The 21,452-nt window shown below is 39.2% G+C and overlaps 5 protein-coding genes across 5 annotated transcripts; 2 read left to right on the top strand and 3 right to left on the bottom strand.

The window, feature by feature from the left end:
* Positions 1–4,218: 4,218 nt before the first annotated feature.
* LOC111001349 (protein shisa-5) lies at positions 4,219–7,776 on the bottom strand. The gene is made up of 5 exons (XM_022271228.2): positions 7,352–7,776; positions 6,743–6,875; positions 6,354–6,428; positions 5,990–6,241; positions 4,219–5,476 (listed from the first exon to the last, which is right to left on the bottom strand). The coding sequence occupies exons 1-5, from the start codon at positions 7,397–7,399 to the stop codon at positions 5,415–5,417; spliced, it is 570 nt and encodes a 189-aa protein (XP_022126920.2). The 5' UTR covers positions 7,400–7,776; the 3' UTR covers positions 4,219–5,414.
* Positions 7,777–8,364: 588 nt separating this feature from the next.
* On the top strand, positions 8,365–9,539 carry LOC111001350 (39S ribosomal protein L54, mitochondrial). The gene is made up of 3 exons (XM_022271230.2): positions 8,365–8,631; positions 8,706–8,851; positions 9,265–9,539. The coding sequence occupies exons 1-3, from the start codon at positions 8,493–8,495 to the stop codon at positions 9,424–9,426; spliced, it is 447 nt and encodes a 148-aa protein (XP_022126922.1). The 5' UTR covers positions 8,365–8,492; the 3' UTR covers positions 9,427–9,539.
* A 133-nt stretch (positions 9,540–9,672) lies between these two features.
* LOC111001348 (outer dense fiber protein 3-like protein 2) lies at positions 9,673–11,086 on the top strand. The gene is made up of 3 exons (XM_022271226.2): positions 9,673–9,938; positions 10,018–10,601; positions 10,674–11,086. Exons 1-3 carry the CDS (start codon positions 9,917–9,919, stop codon positions 10,758–10,760), a joined length of 693 nt encoding a protein of 230 aa, XP_022126918.2. The 5' UTR covers positions 9,673–9,916; the 3' UTR covers positions 10,761–11,086.
* LOC111001364 (chromaffin granule amine transporter) lies at positions 11,080–14,570 on the bottom strand. The gene is made up of 7 exons (XM_022271245.2): positions 13,442–14,570; positions 12,931–13,365; positions 12,752–12,850; positions 12,641–12,681; positions 12,402–12,563; positions 11,597–12,046; positions 11,080–11,273 (listed from the first exon to the last, which is right to left on the bottom strand). Exons 1-7 carry the CDS (start codon positions 13,542–13,544, stop codon positions 11,199–11,201), a joined length of 1,365 nt encoding a protein of 454 aa, XP_022126937.2. The 5' UTR covers positions 13,545–14,570; the 3' UTR covers positions 11,080–11,198.
* A 1,319-nt stretch (positions 14,571–15,889) lies between these two features.
* LOC111001359 (beta-1,3-galactosyltransferase 5-like) lies at positions 15,890–21,393 on the bottom strand. Its single transcript, XM_022271239.2, has 2 exons — positions 21,079–21,393; positions 15,890–17,733 (listed from the first exon to the last, which is right to left on the bottom strand). Exon 2 carries the CDS (start codon positions 17,703–17,705, stop codon positions 16,626–16,628), a length of 1,080 nt encoding a protein of 359 aa, XP_022126931.2. The 5' UTR covers positions 17,706–17,733; positions 21,079–21,393; the 3' UTR covers positions 15,890–16,625.
* Positions 21,394–21,452: the final 59 nt, after the last annotated feature.

Consider the following 21,452-nt stretch of genomic DNA (forward strand, 5'->3'; position numbering starts at 1 on the left):
CTACTCAACGTTATTTTAAAAAAGTGTTTATTATTAATGAATTATTTGTAGTTTTAACTTTGGTCAGATTACGTTATTGAAAAATAATTATGTAGAACATAGTGATCCTCATTAAAAAGGCAGTGTTTCGTGTTTGCCGGCAGAAGTAGTGTGCAGTATGGAGACTGTCGAGACATGGCAACAAGTGTCGCCGACACTCCGGCGTCACTCCTTATTTCTAGTAGGGATGAATAAACTGCGTGACAAGATTGAGGTCTCCCAATTAATACATACTTATTTATCTTTACTAAAGATGGAAATACCTAAGTGTAAACTCAATAATTCAAAACCCTTATGAATTTCTCTACAGCCTTTAGTCTTTGTTTTATTAATAGGTATTGTTAGGAACGAAAGTTATCGGCTAATCATTATACTACTGGAAAATATATATACGTCGCATTAGTTCAAGTCATCAGTATTGAGTTAGTTCTCCCTACAAAAGGATTTTAGCTAGTACTAAAAAATAAGATTTATCATGAGCAGCCCTGGCGTAAGGCAAGGATGTGGCGTCGCAGAGGCGGCTTTACGTTTCGCACAACGCATGCGCGAATATCTCGTCAACATCACGTCACTTAAGTTTTTTAAAGCTTTATTGTCAATCGTTGCTATATCTAACACCAATCACCACAAGTTTGTCAAGAATCAGATTTAAAGTCTGAAAAGTAGTGTTGCATTTTTTGTTCAAGAACCTCCAACATCTATCTTAAAATATGTATATTTAAATATCCTGTTTTAAATTCGAAAAAGTTATTAAATAAAATGCGTTTATTATGAGATATAAGATAGACAGCTATCACTTATTCCACGTCATTAAATTTGAATCTGTAGGCAGCACTACTCATCGGCAAAGAAGACAGAGGGTGTAGGCCGAGAGAAAAAGCCGGCGTAAAAAACTCTCGGTAGGTACTCTTTTAAAAAAAGCAAATCATCAAACAATATTTATATTTTAAAACAAAAAAAGAAAATTAATTAGAATTAGCCTGCCCAGCACAAGTCTCAGGCCCTTTTATCAACTAGATAATCGCTAACTTTATAGTAAGTCTTTTTATACAGCTTTACCTTAATGTATTTCTTAAATTTATTAAAAGGCAGGGATAAAAGTGCCTCTGGGATTTAATTAAATAAGAGTATCCCTCTTCCCAGCAGTTCTTGAAATGATATTCAGAAATCTAGACTGAGAAAAAAGGGAGTCAACATAAATGGAGAACCACTAACTCATTTGCGCTTCGCAGACGACATTGTTGTATTTTCTGAATACTCTAGGCAACTGGAAAGCATTTTACTAGAACTAGCGCAGGAGAGTGCTAAAGCAGGACTTTCAGTGAATATCTCAAAGACCAAAATAATGACAAATTCAATAGAATTGCCAATAAACGTGAACGATGATGAAGTTGAATATGTAAATGAGTATGTCTACTTAGAACATCTGATTGCTAATAAAGACTGAATGAGAGACTGACAAAGTTTAGAAATGCTGCTAGTTCTAGTAAAAGATTGAAATGGAAATTGACAGGACACATTATGAGAGAAAATAAAGATAAATGGACGAAGAAAGTGACGGAATGGCTTCCTCGCAATGACAAAAGAAAACGAGGAAGACAAATGAAAAGATGGGAAGATGATTTGCGAAGAGTAGCTGGCCCTCATTGAATGTGTAAAGCCAGAAACAGAGAAGAGTGGAAGTCCTTAGAGGAGGCCTACGCCTAAGGACAAGCTGCATAATGAAAGCAACCGTCTTGCCGACTACTTATTAGTATTTATTTTTTATTTTTAGTGATATTACCTTTTTAAGTATTTCATACTTTTATATACTTACCTATTATGTAAATACAGCAATAAAGGCTTTATTATTATTATTATTATCCCTTTACCCAAAAAAGAATTACTAACTTTAGATAGTCTAGTACGGGAAAATTGCATCCTGCGTTTTTTCTATTGTGCGTATGTTCTATTCTAGTAAACTTATCACTATTTTTGTATACATACATAATATTTCCATTTATATTTTACGAGGGAAAGGTAAGTATATTAATTTCCTTGAATTTATCTCTCAGAGATTCCGTACATTTCAAATTATAGATTGCACGAATAGCCCTCTTCTACAGGATGAAAATAGATTCGACATCAGCAGCATGACCCCATAATATTGAGCCATAAGTCATTAAGCTGTGAAAGTAGCTAAAATAAACAAGTCTAGCTGTATTAGCTTCAGTCAGTGAGCGAAATTTTTAATGAAAAATGAACAGTGCGTAAGCTGCAGAACGAAGTCTCTTCGCCAAACCGTTGATATGAAGCGCTCTACCTCTCTCAGAAACTCAGCACCACTGAAGTTTGGAATTCATGGTGATTCCCAGAAATACAGTTGCATCATCCAGATTAAATTGCTCATTATTTATAATTGGTCTAGTATCCATAACCATTATATTTTAGTAGGAGAGTCTCAACAGCTGCTGAATGGGATGCGCGATAAAAAGGCCTAGAGCCTAAGGTATCAGCCCCATCATACAGGAAATAGTGGGCTCTAAAGGTTTCAGTGGATGTGCGGTCGTCGCATTTTTTGACTTTTAACTCCACACTCTGCCCACTGCGCCCGTCATTGGGTTACCGTAGGTAAAAATAACAATTTTGGTTTTTCCCCGCTGCGAATGTATTATCTTGCCCGTGTTAATTGTAGTTATTATTGAAGAGCCCCTTATAATAGTTATTTGATTTCAATTAGAATATTTTAATTATTATTTAAATAGAATAGTTGTTATTTGATTTTAATTATAAAACGATCATACCTAAGACCTGCCTATTACTTTTAGGTTCCATAACTTTCTTTATTATGAATATATGTCAGAATACAAAATACCACCTTACACACGATTCACATCGACTTTGGATGACGAAGGTTCAAGGTAAAAACACAAAAAACGTTCTCGGTGGACTTGCTTTTAAAGGCCGGCAACGCACTTGGAAGCAATCTGGCAATGTGAGTATCCATATTTTTGATCTTTCGATTTAGCTTGCCAGTAACTTAATTTGAAAACGACAATTAAATATTTTACTGTACCAATGGAATCTGTCAATCCGATCCTTTTAATAGCATAATACCCATATCTAATTATAAAATTCTGAGCAATTAACGTATGTCGTCAAAGTAATATAATTTAGATAAAAGGAAATTTCATCTGATAAGAGCACTCTAATTACTGTAATAATATTATACCTAAGCTTTATATCTCAAAAATATTAGGAAAAGTTTGAAATAGGTTTTGGTATGACGGCCCCACGGCCCTCTGCTGAAATATTTCATGGAAGTACCACACGGTTGTTTCCGGGCTTTAGCCGAATTTGCAGACACGAGGCAGTACCACTGTCTCACGGAAAACCGACATGGAGTGATTCAATAGGTTCACTTCCGGACTCCATAATCCATCTCAGAGCAGACGGAGCAAACTAAGGCACTTCCTTCGTCACTCGCTGACTCGACTTCACAAATGTTAGGGGGCATTCCAACATCCTCGCTGTCCAGTTCCATTTGGAGACAAAGAACCCGGGCTTGCTCTTTCTTACGGAAACTGAGATATTTTCCCGGGCAGTACTTCCTACCTCCTACCCGTAGTGTAACAAATTGAAACAAATGGTGTTCTTTAGTGTATAAATTCAAAGCCCTCGTTAAATACTTAAATGATCCTAATAATCCTTGGGATTTATTTGTTCCAGTTCAAACAATTTATTTAAAAACTTGGCGATTGAAAAGAATGGCGGAAAGTTTCTTGCCAGTTCTTCTTGTCCGCTCTACACCTTTGACTGTTACATTTACAACCAGTTCGCAACTGGATGTAAATGTAAATTTACAATTAATTTAATTTTTTTGACGTTTATAAGTGCACCTGTTTACCTATAAAGATATTTTTGATTTGATTTAAACATATATTTGTGTACGAGAGAGGATGTCTGTTCTCGTCACCTGAGGTCGCTTGAAGGACCTATATTTGTATTATATACTTACCCTCGGTTGTCTGTTTTTCCCACTAGGATGTGTCTTCAGTTTCAGCTCCTCATTCTTAATCGTATACAAAATAATACGGAATAATTCGTATATATTCATGTACCTACACTTGTTCAAGGCGACATGTCGGTTGGCAATTTGTTCTCAGACATGACAATGACAGGGGAAATAAAAACCAGATAAAAATGGAACATTTTATTAAAATCTAAATAGCTTGGAACGTGGAAGATGCTAATTCCCAATGGACAGACTTAGGTACAATGCAAAAGTAAATTACGAGCATTACAATACATATTTGTGTACATCAGGTAACCATAATGTTATATTTGTACAAATAAAGCATTTAGATTGTTTATCACAGAAATAATAGACGACTTAATTCATTATTTAACATTTGTAGACACTGTCTGACTATTTATGAAAAATAATTCGGATCTCCATTACATTTAGAAAAGCGTAAATTAAAGTGTAATCTTAGCGAAAGAAAGATAAGTACGAATACACAACTTTAAGCAAATTCACCTTAAACATATATATATACACTAAAATACATTGCTCGAATTAATCTCAAAATGCAATTAAATAAAAATCATACTTAAAAACATTGTCTTAATATATATTTTAAATCTTTTAAAAACGCATCGAATACTTCCCAAACCTGGCAATTTGGCCCTCTTAACAACAAATGTGAAATATAAACATTTAATAATTGTTTTTAATTATCCAAAATGAGCACTAGTTAGGACTCGAGGAACTCTGAATATTGAGCTCGACAGCGAATTACCTAAACTTTTCGCTATTGTACGAGTATGTGCTAATCTAAGGCAGTACGAAAATGCGGTAAATTCATCAGTCAAAAACCCTGGGAAACATATTTCGTACAATACATATAACACAATGGAATAATCCTTCCCTATCTATTATTATATTATCTATTACAACGTTAAGAACAATTATGTTCCTCTTCACGTAAAGAATTCGCTTACGAAAACTGTATTTTATAACATTATACCAATACTGGTCTATTAAATTATTAGAGAAGTGATTGCATTACAATTATAATAATGAAAGAATCTATAGTCAAATAAAAACTCTCAGAGTAATAATTGTTTACGATTTTTGACTGTTTGCAGAGCTGACAATCGCTCGCTATTGCCGTAACTAAATAATGGTTCGTATTACTTGACTAAAGATTCAATATATTTTTTTTAAATACAAAGGGATACAAAATCTCTCGATGAATGTTTAATTCTATATACTACAGGAGCTTAAGATAAAATCATATAAATAATAGACATAAGAGCGACAAGAGCCCGGGGTCTCGGCACCTAAACGTTTTCAATATTTCACGAATAACGAATCGTTCGCTGGACAGAAGTTACTGCGCCCCGTAAATGTTGGCCTGTTTGCCCACGGCTTGGTCGTAGGAGGGCGGAAGCGCTGGAATTCCAACGATTCAAATAAAAATATTATATTAATATGGAACGTTTGAGTCGTGATAACGAGCTTATCGGCTCTACCGTGTCCTCTCGCGATATGCGAGGCTGACGACATTTATTATGAAGGTGAATGGTATTTGTAATATCCTGGAAAATTCCAATGGCTCTCCCGCCTCTTAAGTCTAATCTTTACTTCTAATATAAGATTCAATGCGTAAAGGAAATTTAAATGTACATGAAAAGGGACTGATAGACAGAGCATGGTATGAAATGTTGTAACTAGAAAACAGACGTAATAAATATAATCAGGGCAACGAGACGAACCTTGTGGATGCCAGCCCGGGGCAGCTAATCCGAGGAAAGCTAACAACATAATATTGTGTCCCATGAATCATCTTCTTTTTTTAATGTTTAATTTATGGGTTTAATTTAGATTTACAAAAATCACTCCTCAATCTGTGCTTTCGTATACAATGTGCAATAACTCAAGAAAAATTGTTTCAAAGTGACTTACCACTGGCTTCAGGGGCACTAGGCTGCGCAGACGGAAATGGAGAAGAGCCAGTCGAGAAGGGCGCAGCCCCCGTCGGATAAGGCGCTCCGCCCGTGGGGTAAGGCGCCCCGGCCGTCGGGTAGGGGGCTCCCGGAGCTTGATAGGGCGCTCCCCCTGACGGGTAAGGGGCCGCCCCGGGATAAGGTCCGGCGGGATAAGGCGTCGCCGTGGGATACGGCATACTGGCATTTTGTAGTGGGTACTGAGACGTAACTGCAACAATTTCAATTGAGTGAGTGACACTTACCTATTTCGATTACTAGGTATGTACTCGCATTACTTATGGTACAACTGATATTGTCAGCCAATTAGGTTAATCACATACCAGGGTACTGATGAGGCGACGCGTATTGCTGCTGCGGATATGGCGCAGGGGGCACGGGCACTCGCACAGTGCTGGCTGTAAGTGAAATTAATGATTCTTTGTAAGCTTTAGTATGAGAGTGACAATAACCCTTTGGACTGTAGCTTGTGATCTAACTTGAGTGAACTATTCAAACTCAAACTCAAAATATCTTTATTCATAGGTAAAGAAGTACACTTATGAACTTCAAAAAAAATTAAATTAATTGTAGATTAACATATTCTACCAGTTTGCAAGTCAAGGGTGTAGAACAGGCAAGAAACTTTCCGCCATTCTTTTGATCACTAAGTTTTAATACAAATTGTATACTGCTTAAAGATAACAAGTTATAGAAATCATGGAGTACTCACTTTCAACACTGAGCACTTCACCTCTGTTCCTACGACGACGGCAACAACAAGCCAGGATCATAAGCAAGATGACAATACCCACTATCCCATATGCTATTGTTGACATATTCATTTTTGAAAAGTGTTTATGGTCCTGAAAAATACTAGTTGCTTAGTTCAGATAATTAGATAACCTTTTACACACATAAATGTCTATAAATTATATAAACAAATAAGAATTATAAAATTTTTAAGTAGATGAGTCTAACTTTTTTTTAATTTACTAAATAAAATTATTACTACTTTTTGTTTATATAACAAAATAAAAAGTCACAACCATATTGTGTAATAATATATAATATGGAATCAGAGACTTGCAATAATGAAAACTGTTTTTAGAGAACTTTACAATTTAAGAATCAATTACAGTAGCATATTATTTGAAAATGTTTACATGGAATATAAATTCTTTATAATAAATAATGAGCCTTTTAAGTAAATATTATAGCAGCATAGCAGTTCAAGCAGTTACAGAAACTTATCTCAAATATGTGATAAAAAAATAAAGTATATTTTTATCATACGCCTCAAATAAAATAATCCTAATGGAAAATAAAGAATATGACTCACCTCATAAAAATTATCGAAATCTTTGTCGAATTCTTTAGAATCAAACATATTATAGTACTTTATAAACAAGATAAATCACATCTTAATCAGCATTGGTAGACATATTATAGTACAATACTAAATTATAATTTATAATACCTACGTTTGCAAAAAATACTAGAATTTCCTGCTACGAATAGTGTTAGTAATATATTACCCTTCGCGATTTCTTAAAATTTACTTATAATAAAATGACACTAACACGATTGACAGAAACAATTTATCGAACTGTTAAACACATAGTAAGATATTTTTTGGCTCAATGAAAATTGGATTATCAATTCGTAAAAAAAAATTCAGGTATGTATGATCCAAAAAAGCTGTTTTATTAATCATTAGTTAGTACTTAGTAGTTACTAGGTAATCACTAGTCAGTACTCAGTAGTCAAAATAGAATCATTGATAAATAGAATATTTGATAATGTTATAACCACAGATAGCAGAAGTCTTCGTAAAAAACAATAGTGTGTAAAAGTATTACGTGAATTAAATGAGGTACTGCATAACAATAAAATCACTATTATTAAAGAAGAAGTGATTAAAGAAGTGTTTTTTTAAAGTGTAATAACCACTTTTTTGGGTTTTTGTACTGACAATCCGTATGGGCCCGTCGCCGTAATATAGTATAATAGCACTTCAGTTTAGTTATTCCCCAGTGGTTTTTCCTTTCCATTTCTTCGTAAGGCAACAGTTTTTCTTTTATACCAGTTTCAAGTAAAGGTAAAAAAAAACTACACGCAAGAAAAAAAAACAAACTCATCAAAAGGAAACTAAGGGATTAGCTAGCTAAAAACAAAATATTTAGATAAACGTTCATCTTGTTATTGATTATAAAACATTATATTCAACATTATAGGATAAAGCAAAAGCCAGGAGACTGGCTTCACTATACAGCTAACAGAGTCAGACAGATTATAATCTATAGTTTTGACTCTACGTCTACAGTCTAGTCTACTATTATAGTATAGACTATAGATATTAGATAGTACTAAATTTTTGGCGCTGGCGTAACATATGTTTTTAAACTAAATATTAAGTGATTGTTACGTTTCAGCTTAATAATCAATTATTCTTCTGAAACCTGAACCTTTTTAACTGTAAAATGTTGTGTCATTTAATTCGTATACTGCCCCTAAATTACCGGTCAGTAGGAACTTGTTCATTCATCACGATACCAAAATATCAAATGCATACGGATGTTACTAGATATGCTGTAAAGAAAACAACCTCGGCTGCTGGAGGTATTCTAAAAATGGGTAAATCTGAAATGCGTTTAGTAGTTTGAAACAATGTAACCTGTATGTCATGATTGTAGGGGTTTTGGGTTTGGGCCGGGGTAAGAAGAAAGTTGGCAAAGTTAGTGCTATGGAGAAAAAGCAGCTTCCGGTTGAGTCAGATCCTGAAAAACTAGTAAATTATGTTTGTGGCTCTAATATCTATCTCACTGGTGAAGATGTCAAGGTGAGTATCCTTAAATTTACCAGCTTAAGATTATGAGATAAGAGAATTTTATTATAAATTATTACACCCCTATTACATTATATACCCTTATATATTTTGCTGATTTAACTATAAGTTACTATAGCAGTGGGCAGATCATTCATTTTCCTTGTCTAATGCAACCAAAATGATTAAAGTAAATGATAAAAGGGTTAACATTGTGAGTTAGCTGGCATGTTTCAGTCCAAAAATTAATGACATATCTGTCTGTGATATAAAAATGATCAAAGAATTGAATGTAATCTAAGGCCGTGGCCAAAGGGTTGAAATGCAACTAGATTATGATTAGGTATCTTGAACAGTTCTCGAGTCACTACTTAAAGTAGGTCCCTTTAAAGGTTTCATATTATTAATTTAAGGACTTATTGGTCTAGATAAAAGATGACAGAGAGTACCCTGATTGGCTTTGGACTTTAAACAGAGGAGGTGCACCTCGTATTGAAGAACTGGACCCTAACACAAAAGAATACTGGAAGAGAGTTAGGGCCGCTGGAATGAAGAGAAACAATAAGCTGCGATCTATGAGGAAGTTTTAATTTAGTAATATCATTGTACCAATGTTCAACCTGAGTGAAAGTGATGCATTTGTATGCAAGGGTACACCTTTTTGAGTAATTTATGAAATTTGTAAATATATTTGATGCTAGAATTGTTTTTTATATAAAAAAATTGTAAAATAGGTTAATAGTCAAGGGCTTTAAAATATAGATAAAAGATAACATAATATTTTGCTAAGGCATATCCAAAGTCGTACAAAACTGTCTGATTTGTCTAAAACAAGGTCCAGCAGATTTTGTACTATAATTAATAATCTTACAAAAATATCTATTTTTAAAATATTATAATCTACAGAGTAAATGTTTATAATGTAAAACCTTTTTGACAGTACATTTTTTTTTTTACATACTGACCATATTTCCCATTTATTTTGACAAGACAGCGATTAAAGTCGCATCAAAATTATTATGAAATATTTTTAGTGAAATTTTAGTTTTTTACATAATTATTTAAAATTTACCGAGTGCAATGGCTTGTATAAAACCATTAGGTGAGTACAATTTTCATACATCGCCCATAAAATACGAGATGATCCTAATCCCGATTAAAGCTGAGCGGGCGATTCACAGGCCCCGGGCCGGGCGCGTATCGACTGCCCACCACGGTGGGCTTCCCCGCCCATGACCCGTCCCGAAACCGCAGCCCCATGTTTTCATTCGGCACTAACGGAGGAGCGCGAATTAAGCAGCTGGGCCCTGGGCCCGCGTACCGCATCGACCGCATCACCCGCGACGGTATCGTCACGTCGCCCGCGTGGTCCTTCGGCGCACGTCTTCCGGGCCGGCCTGCCCAGCGGATACCGGGCCCCGGGGCGCACGCCCCCGAGCGGTGCCCGCCCACGCGCGATCCTCGCGCGCCGCAGTACTCGATGGGCGCGCGGCTAGGCTACGCGGTGAAGCGGCCGGGTCCGGCGCCCAACGCTTACGCGCTGCGCCTGGGCCCGGGCAGCCCCGCCTACACGATGGGGGCCCGCGTCGGCTTTTCGCTCAAGCCGCGCTCGCCGGGTCCCGCCGTGTACTTCCAGCGGGACGCGGACGTTTACCGCACGCGCGCGCCCGTCTTCAGTCTCGCGGCGCGCTCGGAGGGCGCCGGCAAACCCACGAAGACACCCGGCCCCGCCGCCTACCCACCACACTTGTACAACACCAAAAAGGTGAGCGCCATCCGCCTAACGCGCTAGCTAACCGAGCCGGCCGTATTATTAAACCGCTCGTATTTCTTGCAGAATCCCTACGCCTATTCCTTCGGCACGAAGCACGGGGACTACGCGTGTCCCATGATCATTAAGGAGGACACGATGGACTGCCTGTAGCCATCGAAACGTCGACTCGCATTGATATACGTTTTGGTAATTTCGGATATTAAAATGTGTGTTGAATTAAATATGTAATCTAAAATTACCGATACTGAATCGGAAATCGAGTCCCCGTACATTTCTTAAATTTAGCCATTGTGGGAGTAAATGACATTGTTGGCTAAGGGGTCTCGACATTGGTGCCGTATTCTGAGGCGAAATATAAAAATTGAAAAATGAATTACGTAATTTTTGTAAACTTCGCCTTGATGCGAAATAATCATTGAATGCATTTGTTAGTGTCGCTTGTTGTTATAAATGTGTTAATAAAACATTAAACTTGAGTGACATCTTTATTGTATATCTGTCTTTAAGCTTACATCAATCCAGTTAAATACACAAAATAAAATTGATTAGGCAGAAGGTACATATACATATCGGAACATGGCGTATCGTTCAGGGCGAAGGAGACGACAGTGGCAACAGTTCCGACCCCAAGCCTCTCGCTTCCGTTCCGTCTTGGCTCCCGGGCTGCACAAAACATTTTTCATTGTTTTGAGGCGCACTTACATCGCTCTCTGGCATAAAATCATATAATATCTAAGTACATACATAAGTCACTCATCTTAAAATATAGAAACAAAGTAATGAGAAAAACATATCACCAGTATCGCTGATGACCATAATTTTTAGTTATGTTTAGGGAAAAGTTAGGGTTCTGTATGAAAAACGTCTTTCATGCTGAAAGAAAATACCAGTAACATCACTATTTTTCGCGAGTTTATTTGTATGTAGTTTGAAAAAAATAAACAGCAGATTTTACGATGGTAAGTACGCAAAAAAGAAAACAAAACCTGGTCGGGAAGGGGACGATCATGGAAGTGGCGGTAGAGCAGCGCCGCATACAGTACGTTAGCGACGGCCAACGCCCGCAGAGTGGCGCCAAAGCCCGCCGCCCACCAAATGGCTCCAGCTGCCACGGGCCCAACGGCATAAGCGGCACTCGCGGCGGCCTGCAGCAGTGCGGCGGCGTGCGGCAGACTGTCGGCACGTGCCAGCAGCGCGGGCACTAGGGCCGCATCTAACGCACCGACACCCGCGCCAACGCAGGCTTGCGCTATCGCCAGAGCTCCCAAAGAACACGCGCGCGCCACTAAAACGCCGCCTAACGCCACACTGCAAAGCCCCGTCAGGGCCACCCGCTGCGCCCGCAGCCCGCGTCCGCCGCACAGTGCCGCGGAACCGCTCGTCGCTGCCAGGTACGCCACACTATCTGGCAGAAACACCAAACCCAGCTCCCAACGCTGGCAATGTTAATAAGATGCGGTCACCGGTCACAGATTTTATATTTAAAGAATATTATTACATTCGCTACAATTCAGCGTTTAGCGTCCGCTGTCATGCCTCACTCATACCCATGAACCATATGTACCTATGGTAGTGTGTACCCAGTGACTATCTACTCGGCCAATATATGCACCATTATTTAGTTAACACAAAGATAACCTTAATACGACATATTGAGACAGGCTTTGCACTATAATGAACAGGTTCTGCAATTCACCTTTACAAGGTTTTCACTGTCGCTTATCTCATAAACTATGTAATACTTAATATACCGCACCGACTCAGTGCCGTATTTGAGAGTTGAACGGTTACCTGTGCACCGAAGCGACGCTCCAGCCACAGCGGCAAACAGGGTTCGAGGGCCGCCATGACGGCGGTGCTCAGGAACACCGCACCCGCACCCGCTCCGCACTCGTTCCAGACGCCTCGCGCGCACTCTCCCCACGCCGTGCTCCGAGGCTCGTCGCCGGCTGGCTGTTCAACGTTTAAATTAAGGCGTTGTAGTGCAACTCGTCGCAAAGCCACTACAAAAATACGATACGAGGACTGACCTTATCGTACTCTGGTTTCTTTAAGTAGGCGTATTGCAATCCTATAACAAAATAAACTCTGTTAATCTAATGCGCATGTTATGTAAAATCGCAAAACTGTTTGCGACCTACCGAGGTTGGCGAGCAGCGCGCCGGCGACGAGGTGAAACGGCGCTGCCGAACTCCACAGACCGGCAGTCGCTCCGCCCAGCGGATATCCCACGAGCACACCTAATGTGAAATGAATAGAATTATAATTTAATTCTCAATACGTTTATGAATCTTACCGGTCGGCGACACCTGCGACGGACCTAGAGCGACGGCACCGAGCGACGCGCCGAGCGCTTGTTGTCGTCGCGACGGTGACACCGCTCGTGAAACCAAAGCCATCCCGGCCACTCCACCGAGCGCACCGCCCGATCCTTGCAGCACGCGCCCCGCGGCGCCGCACCACAAGCACGCCGCTCCACCCGCCGCGCACACGCTGCTGCCGCACCAAGACAGCCCCGTCGCGGCTGCGAGGAGCAGGAGTACGGCGAGACGCAGAGTGGCAGCGGGCCCCACGCGCGTCGTCATGGTGGCTGCCAAGGGTGCGCACGCCAGTTGAGCGGCGGAGCGTGCGCCTAGCACGGCGCCCGCCGCCGTCGCCTCGCCGCCTGCATCGCCGGCCTCCAGCGATATCGTCGAGCCGTTGCGCAGCACGGCGGGAGCCGCCGTCGCCCCGCTCCACTCTGGCAGGATCGGCACTGCACACAGGCGAAAGATATAGTACGACGATTTTAAAACGAGCCGGTACGGCACTAGACGACAAACACGACCGACCGAGTGCGGTGAGTAAAACGTTGTCCAAGAACAGTGTGCAGTACACGAGGAGGAAGGCGGCCGCGCCCGCTCGGCTCGTCGGCTCCAACGGAGAGTACGTCATGTCGCCGAAACACCACCCGCACTGCCGCGTCCGTCGGCGGCTCGCGGAGAATCTTCCCTCACCTTTGCGATGTAGGGTGTTCCGATACGACCGCGAGTTTTAGCGATAGGAATAGCGTGGTCGTTTTATTTATGAACCCGTTGTTTATTAACATTTTTGATACTACTAACATACACTACAAAAACTTATTAAAAAATATACCCGTGGCGTATGTACCGACGAAATAACTGATTAGTAGTAATAGTATACATAGGAAAAGTACCCGTTGGTGCTATAAACTTTCATATTTCACGATTCTTTATTAGTTGTTATAAATGGACAATTTAAATAAAATGCATGCATGTGGGTTTTGAAGTGCTAAATTCATCGTGCCACTAGCCGAGGGCCGGGCTCAGCTGATAAGGCGTATTCAATCAGCGCGCAGTGGGACGCGAGAATCGCTCACTCAACCGCAACCTTATTTGCCGCCTCGACGCGTCTGATAACAATTAATTAAACAAAAATTGAATGTGAACAACACTAGACCTGCTTTGACCCAATGTCCTTTTTAATCGTTAGGTTTTTTTAACAAAATCGTATTTTGCTGTCGAATATTACTAGAAGACTAATTATATTTCTCTTGATTGGCATCTTTGAATGCAGCAGTCATTCATGCAGTGCTTTTCAAAATAAAATAAAGTCTTACGGAAAAACATCTACGATATTTATGGTACTTTGAACTTTCTCTTGATATTTCACAGCCCTAGGCCCTAGGGAAGTTTTTTTGTATAAGTATGTAGTTAATAATTGTTATCTGTGTTAAATGTTTGTTTGATTGTGTATTCCGTTGTTGTCTTGTGTGTGTAATTGTTTAGATAGTTTAAAATAAGTAGGTAGCTGTAGGAATATTGATAAGCAAATAAATAATCTTCTAATACAAGACCATATTCTCTGACACTCACTGTTACTGAAGAGTTAGACGTTTGGAGCGCAGCCTGGAGAAATGCTTCGAAGAGATGATGTATCGGTATAAGTAAAATATTGAGGCCTATTTTTTACAACTTAATTAAAAATAAAGACTAATAATCAATATAAACTCATTGTTTTACTTATCTGCAGGATAAAAAAAAATTGAAGGCTGTAGCTATTTCACTACAAACAACGGAAACGTATTGTGAAACCGGCGACTTTCCTCATCTATCCAATGTTTGAGCTGCATTGAGCTAACATCATAATGTTATTTCCAATTAAGTTTGTGCGGGATTTTAACAATCTTGGTCGACATCAAGATATCGCGATTCTAAAAGTCACATTATTAATGATATCTCTACGCCACCTGTGAGGTACTGTAGTCGGCACGTTTTTTTACGGGGTTTCCCCTGCAGCCTGTAGGCCTACTCCACTAACTGTCATGACAATTTTTGGATAATTTGAGGAAACTAACCATCATTGATACTGCTATTGATTATTGAGTTAACTATTGTTTTGTTTTTTTTTTTGCATACCTACATACATTAATCAGATTCATACTCTTGAAAGTCGACTTCAACAGTGATGTCTTCTTCGATTTCTTCCTCTTCCTCTTTCAGAATGTTCATAAATTGTTGACATGTGGCTGAGTCATTGGTCTCTTCATTAAAATTACAGGAATCTTCCTCTATTGTACTTAACTGGATATTTGAGCAAGATTGACCTTGGAAATAGGTACACGTGAATAAAACCGTGGGGCACGTCAATTGTCTACAAATTATCGACTTAATGTGCGATAGAAGAATCGTTTAATTCGTCGTTAAAATAGGCAGTTGGCCCGCAGACGGTGAGGAAATTACTTACTATTTTCTTGCTCACGGAAATTCCCCACGGTTTTATTTTAGTCAAAGAAATTAGCTAGTTAAAGAAAAGCGTCGCGCGCAGGCGGCGAACTATATGTACTTATGCTAATTAATTGCAAAGTGTTCGGTTACTTTCCGAAAACTAGTCTTTGCATATGTTTATAATTCCCACGACTGTATCTATTTTATTATTTTTTTGGTTTTTAGTACATTTATCTTAAACATTGCAATGTATGTTTAACATAAAACCGTTTAACTTAAAAAGTTTTTTTACCTATTTTTATTAAAACTATATTTGTAATGGTAAACCACAGCTCTCCACCAAAATTCAGCTTTCCGGGAATTTTTGTTATTTCACATACTTATCTATATTGACTGGACTAATATTCTCCATCCACCAAAAACACAATATAGACTTGGATTGAATTCGATTTCTATTGTGAATAAATATAACATTTATACTTTTTAAGTTGGACTATTTAATAATTTTAACCGTACGAACGAGAATTGTACAAATTAAAATACAGAGGTTTCTTTATATAATGTATATTTATATTTACATCTGAGTCATTACAATAATTTGTTTAAGTAAGAGTATATGCGGCACAGTACAGTAGCTGCAAGGTACATAAACGGTTTCGCTATGTACTTCTTTGATCGGGCGTACCTAACGTTGTACAGTTTGAGTGACGTGAAAAATAAAATTCTGCACACAACGAATATATCTAAAACATTATTTATATGTAAGTAGGTGAGTACTAGACGGTCGGTCGGTTACCAGCCCAACTTTAATGCGGCTCGGTCGCTCAGCGCGCTCAACAGCATTGACTGTGACGAGGCCAGAGCCACGGCGCGAGAGCAAGACGCCACGCCGTCACATCTCTCTCTCTCTTTCCCTTTGTCTCGTGTCATCGTAGTATTTTACTAAATTAATCTCAATTTAATCTCAGTGGCACTTTCATTATGACTTTACTGTTTAATACTGTTTGTTCCGATCGATCCCTCGACACAGGTCACAATTAATTCCTGCGTTACTCGAACGACACCTAGACCAAGATTTTTCGAGGTTTCATTTCATTTCACTTCCCCTGGACATAAAATAAGGGGTCGCACCCGTCGTTTTCAAAGAGTATATTTAGCCTATATTGTAGGAAACATCGAGAGAGATGCGACGACAATTAACTTAATCGACTAATCGCTGAGCGTCGTTTAAAAATATAAAAAAATAGAGCGTGCCCGGGAATCGGTTGGAGACGGTCGCGTCGGGAGTCTAGCCGGCGCACTTGGTCTTGCCGTCGAGCAGCTTGCGCCACAGGTCGAACTGCTCGTGGAACTGCACCATGTGCAGCGAGAGGGCACGTTGCAGCGCACACGGGTGCGCGGGCGCCTTGCGGTTCAGAAATTCGGGCGCGTGCACGCGGCGCACGGACGCCGCCGAGGCGACCACGCCCGTCACGAACACGTCCTCGAGGCGCAGGTACGGACGCCGCGCCGCCGCCGCCCTCAACGTGCGCACGGCGTCCGCCGTCAGCAGGTAGGCCGGGCCCGTCGCGAATTCGGGGAACACGGCACCCGCGAACTGCGCCACCGGCACGAAGTACTTCGACTTGCTCGTGCGCTTCGGCAGCGACTTCTTAACGACCTTGCCCCAGATGGTGTTCGTTGCATTGACCCGAGCCGCCGCGAAGCGCAGCAACCGCGGCACGTTGATGAACATGTCGTCGTCGGTCTTGAGGAGGCGCGGCGCGCGCGGGCAGTACGTGTCGGCCCACTCGAGGATCGACAGCGTTTTGAGCGTGAGGTTCGAATATGAGTCGACGGAGCGCCCGACGACGAGGTCACCGTAGAGCGCATCTTCGGCGTCGAGAGCGGGCCGCAGAGCCGACGGAGGTCGACCGAGCGCGAACGCAAACGCGATGTCGCGCCGAGCCGCGAAGTGGCCCCACGTGAGCCGGATGGCGTCACGTGCGCGCGCGTGCTCCGGTGCCGACGTCACCATGATGAGCACCTTGACGTGCGCGCCTAGCGCCGGGCACAGCTCGGGGTGAGGCCGCTCGTGTCCCGCCTCGTAGATGTCACTCACGAGCGGCGCTCCCGGTGCCCGAGTCACCTTGTCGACGGGTCGCGTCACCGGCTTCGCAGTGCCGTTGGCGGGCGCCCGGTGCGTGACGTTGACGGGCACGGCGGGCGGGGCGACGGCGAGCGGTAGAGGGCGCGGCCGCAGCGGGGCGGGCGGGGCGGGCGGCGCGCGCGCAGCCAGCAGAAGCAGCACCAGCGCGGCGAACAGCATCAGCAGCAAGGCGGGCGAGCGCCGCAGGGCGCCCGACGCTCCCGTCCCCCACCCGGACATGCCGCACTGATGACGTCGCGCTCTACACCTGCAACACGCGCCTTTTTAGTCACCTGCAACACGCGCATAAGTCACTACTCCGGCATCAGTAATTATCCTTATAACAAGAATACGTCTGTTGTGAAACATTAAAAGAAATATATATTTTCATGAAAATTGATAAAAAAACTAATTAAATTATTAAACCACAAAGCAAAGTGACCTCCCAGAGTCGTATGATTTCGTAGTGATTGTGTGCCGCAGCCCCGGAAGTAAGGCTGACGCGACGAATCGAGTGTTTCAAGTTACGCACAATGTACAATTATTTATTTTCTAGGTACACGGTTAGGTGTCTTTTTTTAATTATTAGTAATACGATTAATACGAACATTTTCGAACCACGGCGAGCGAAGACGCGGGCGAGCGATGTTATGGGCGGAGATGACCAGTATCAGTAAAATATATTATGTGTGTATATAATATATACATATAAAATCGTGTTTCATTAATTCATCGCCTTTTATTTCCAGGAGGGGATTAGGGGTGTTGTAAAATATAATTACATAAGTAATTTTCGAAACAAAAAAAAAGATCTTTCAAACGTAAGTTTTAATTATTAAATTATTATTTTTTAAATTCTATAAATCTGTTGGGGCTTACATATATTTTCTGTTTCATGGCAATAAAATAATTTTTAATTGATAATATTTAAAGAAATATAACATCATTTTTTAGGACTAAAGTTGAGACTTCTGAGATTGAAGAAGGTACAATTCATCAATTCTTCAAAGACGCTTTCTCTTTTGTGTATGGATAAACAGAGCTGCAAAATTTAAGATTTTAGTCTTCGTTCGATGTATGATGTAGTAGATGTAGATGCCTTAATCTAATATCAATAATATAAGATGTATACGTAGGTAGTTTTAATGCTTGTAAAAAGATCATAATTTTACAGGTAACAGTATAATACATATAATAAATCGATCAGGAAGGGAGAATGTTGTAATAACATGTTTTAGTAGTTTACAAACGCAAAATGAGTCATTTTTGAGATATGTTATTACGACTAATGACGAGAGCAATTTCGTCATTGAAAATTCGTCTCTACTGATATGTGGTGTCTAACATTCTCTAAACTTAATGACCTTTATGAAATTCCCTGCATCATTCGTACTTCAATGGCTGCCGAGGTCACTCAATTGACCTTTGCCTACGAATAATGAGTTTATCGTGCGTTAAGTTAACGGCAATACTTTATTTATTTGTTGCACCAACAGAGTTAGACACTGATACATGCATGTAACACAAACACAAGCCTAGTGATACCCCAATTATAGGCGCACACAACATTCAACATGATTTAATGAAGCTTATACACACAAAAAATAATCAAAATAAGATAAAACAAAGCAAAAATTAAAAACATTACAAAATTAATTGAATAAAATTAATGGAACATCCCTGATTAAATCCTAATTACTAATTAGTTGAGCTGCTAGCTTTTTGAAAATTGATGAAGAGTTTGAAAAGATATCTATTTGGGTAAATTTGATCACAACAAACTCTATTTAATAAGTTTTAGTATGATGCAGTGAGTCAGAGAAAATCTGTTGGTTAGGTCTCTAGAGATCTATTATATATATAAATTCATTGTGATAAGATATGTTACTTAATCTGCTGTGCTGGTGTAGGTTTCAAAGGGACGCCAGATGTTCTGCATCAATTTTATATCTAGTGGGTGATTGCCCTGTATTGTCGCCCGTCATTGGTGAACGTGTTTGATCGCGCTTTGCATCGGGTCAAGGCCCTCTAAAACGCTAACGGGACCTTCACACATTGGTTTTGACTCAACTAACCAATAATAACAAAAACTATATGACATCAATTATCATTCCGTGAGACCCCCATATTACAGAGACGTATACGTATTAGTATACGTTTCATACAATTTGAAGCATACCTTGGGACTCGTTGCCAAGGAACCTTCACACTTCACAGATTGGTGGCAAATAATATTGAGGAGTTGTCTTACTTAAGACCTTAGTCTATCTGACTCTAAACTTGTATTAATCAGTATGTTATTATTTGATTTAAAGTCTAAATGTTTTAATGATTCTGGCAAAATTTTTGAGAAAATCAGTATCAAAGCAAGATTTTATAATTTCATTGTTGAATTATGTATAAGCCTGAAAATTTCTAGAATAATTAATAATAACAAATTGACATTAAAGTTATAACTAGTTAAGCATGTAATATGCTTATTTTTAGCTTAAAATGAAAAGGCAACATGTTTTCAATTAGGTGAGAGGCACCTGAACTTGTAAAAAAAAGATTTCTGAATAAAACCTGTTTTCATGTTTGCAACAATATACAGCAATTCTTCCCAAAAACAATTAAAACATATTTTTCTCACTCAAACTACGTAAAGGAGACGTTTACATTAATTTTACAGGAAACCTGTGCCAAAATTCCCTTTACGGGTGCTGCTTATTTTAATATGCATTTATATTATAAATAACAAGGTGCAATTCTTCCCAAAAACAATTAAAACATATTTTTCTCACTCAAACTACGTAAAGGAGACGTTTACATTGATTTTACAGGAAACCTGTGCCAAAATTCCCTTTACGGGTGCTGCTTATTTTAATATGCATTTATATTATAAATAACAAGGTTTAATTTGAATTAGTAAAAGTACAAAAATTAATATGAAAATCTTTTTGCTTAGACCTGCATTACATATAACTAAATATGAATAGGTATTTAAAAGATAAATAAGTCAGTAATTGATAAAAATTTACTTTATTCACATATACTTTGTGATATAACAAATTATCACTTAAGTACTGCAAGATAATACAATCATTACTTTTGATTTTACAATTGTTTTGGATTTAATATTATGTGCATGCTAAAGTTATGTTAGTTAATAAAGCAACATTAAAGTTATTCTAGATTTCAGTTATACCTAACTACATTATAAAATACTTAAATTTTGTTAAATAATTCAGTTGCTTACAAGTATATTAAATTCTGTGGTGAAAAATATAATTAAATTAAAGTTTAATGTTAAGTATTAACATATTACCTCAGATTGCAAAAATTCTATTAATGAAAGTGATATTGCAAATATTACACTAGACAAAACTTTCCGATTGTACTCAATTATCGCTTTTACTGAGTGTACCAATTATCATTGACTATCCAGGATTGTATCCAATTGTCAGCACCCTCTTAATTAGATCATAACGTTAAGTTAAAAATAAAATTATTTTTCTTAATACTATGTAATATATTTTTAAAAATTTACTTTAATCTTGTACCTAACTCAGGATCTGTAAATATACTTACAACCAGAACACCTGTATCGTAACATAATAAAAATTTAACTCACCATGTTTTAACGGAGTATTTTGTACGTTTGTACAGTAACTAGGAAGTGGTCATAGGCTACTTGAACCTGGTGACTTTTGAATCTTGTATCTGGTTGCCTATTCTAGTGTATAATATACATCTACATCACTTAATATCTTATTTTGTCCACTATATACAAGTGGTTTTCGTACTTTTGTTAAATTTATAAATTATAAGTATATAGCTATACACATGCCACAACCACTTGCGAAAGGCCCACCCCGTTTTTAAACACAAATTATATATTATGTACTAGTTATACAGTATACTACTAACTACTTGTCACAGACACAGGTCACAGAGGAATAGACCAATAGAGTTTAAAGACTCAAACAGTTGAATTAATGAAATATC

The sequence above is a fragment of the Pieris rapae genome, chromosome 18 (assembly GCF_905147795.1).
Source record: "Pieris rapae chromosome 18, ilPieRapa1.1, whole genome shotgun sequence".
Taxonomy (NCBI): domain Eukaryota; kingdom Metazoa; phylum Arthropoda; class Insecta; order Lepidoptera; family Pieridae; genus Pieris; species Pieris rapae.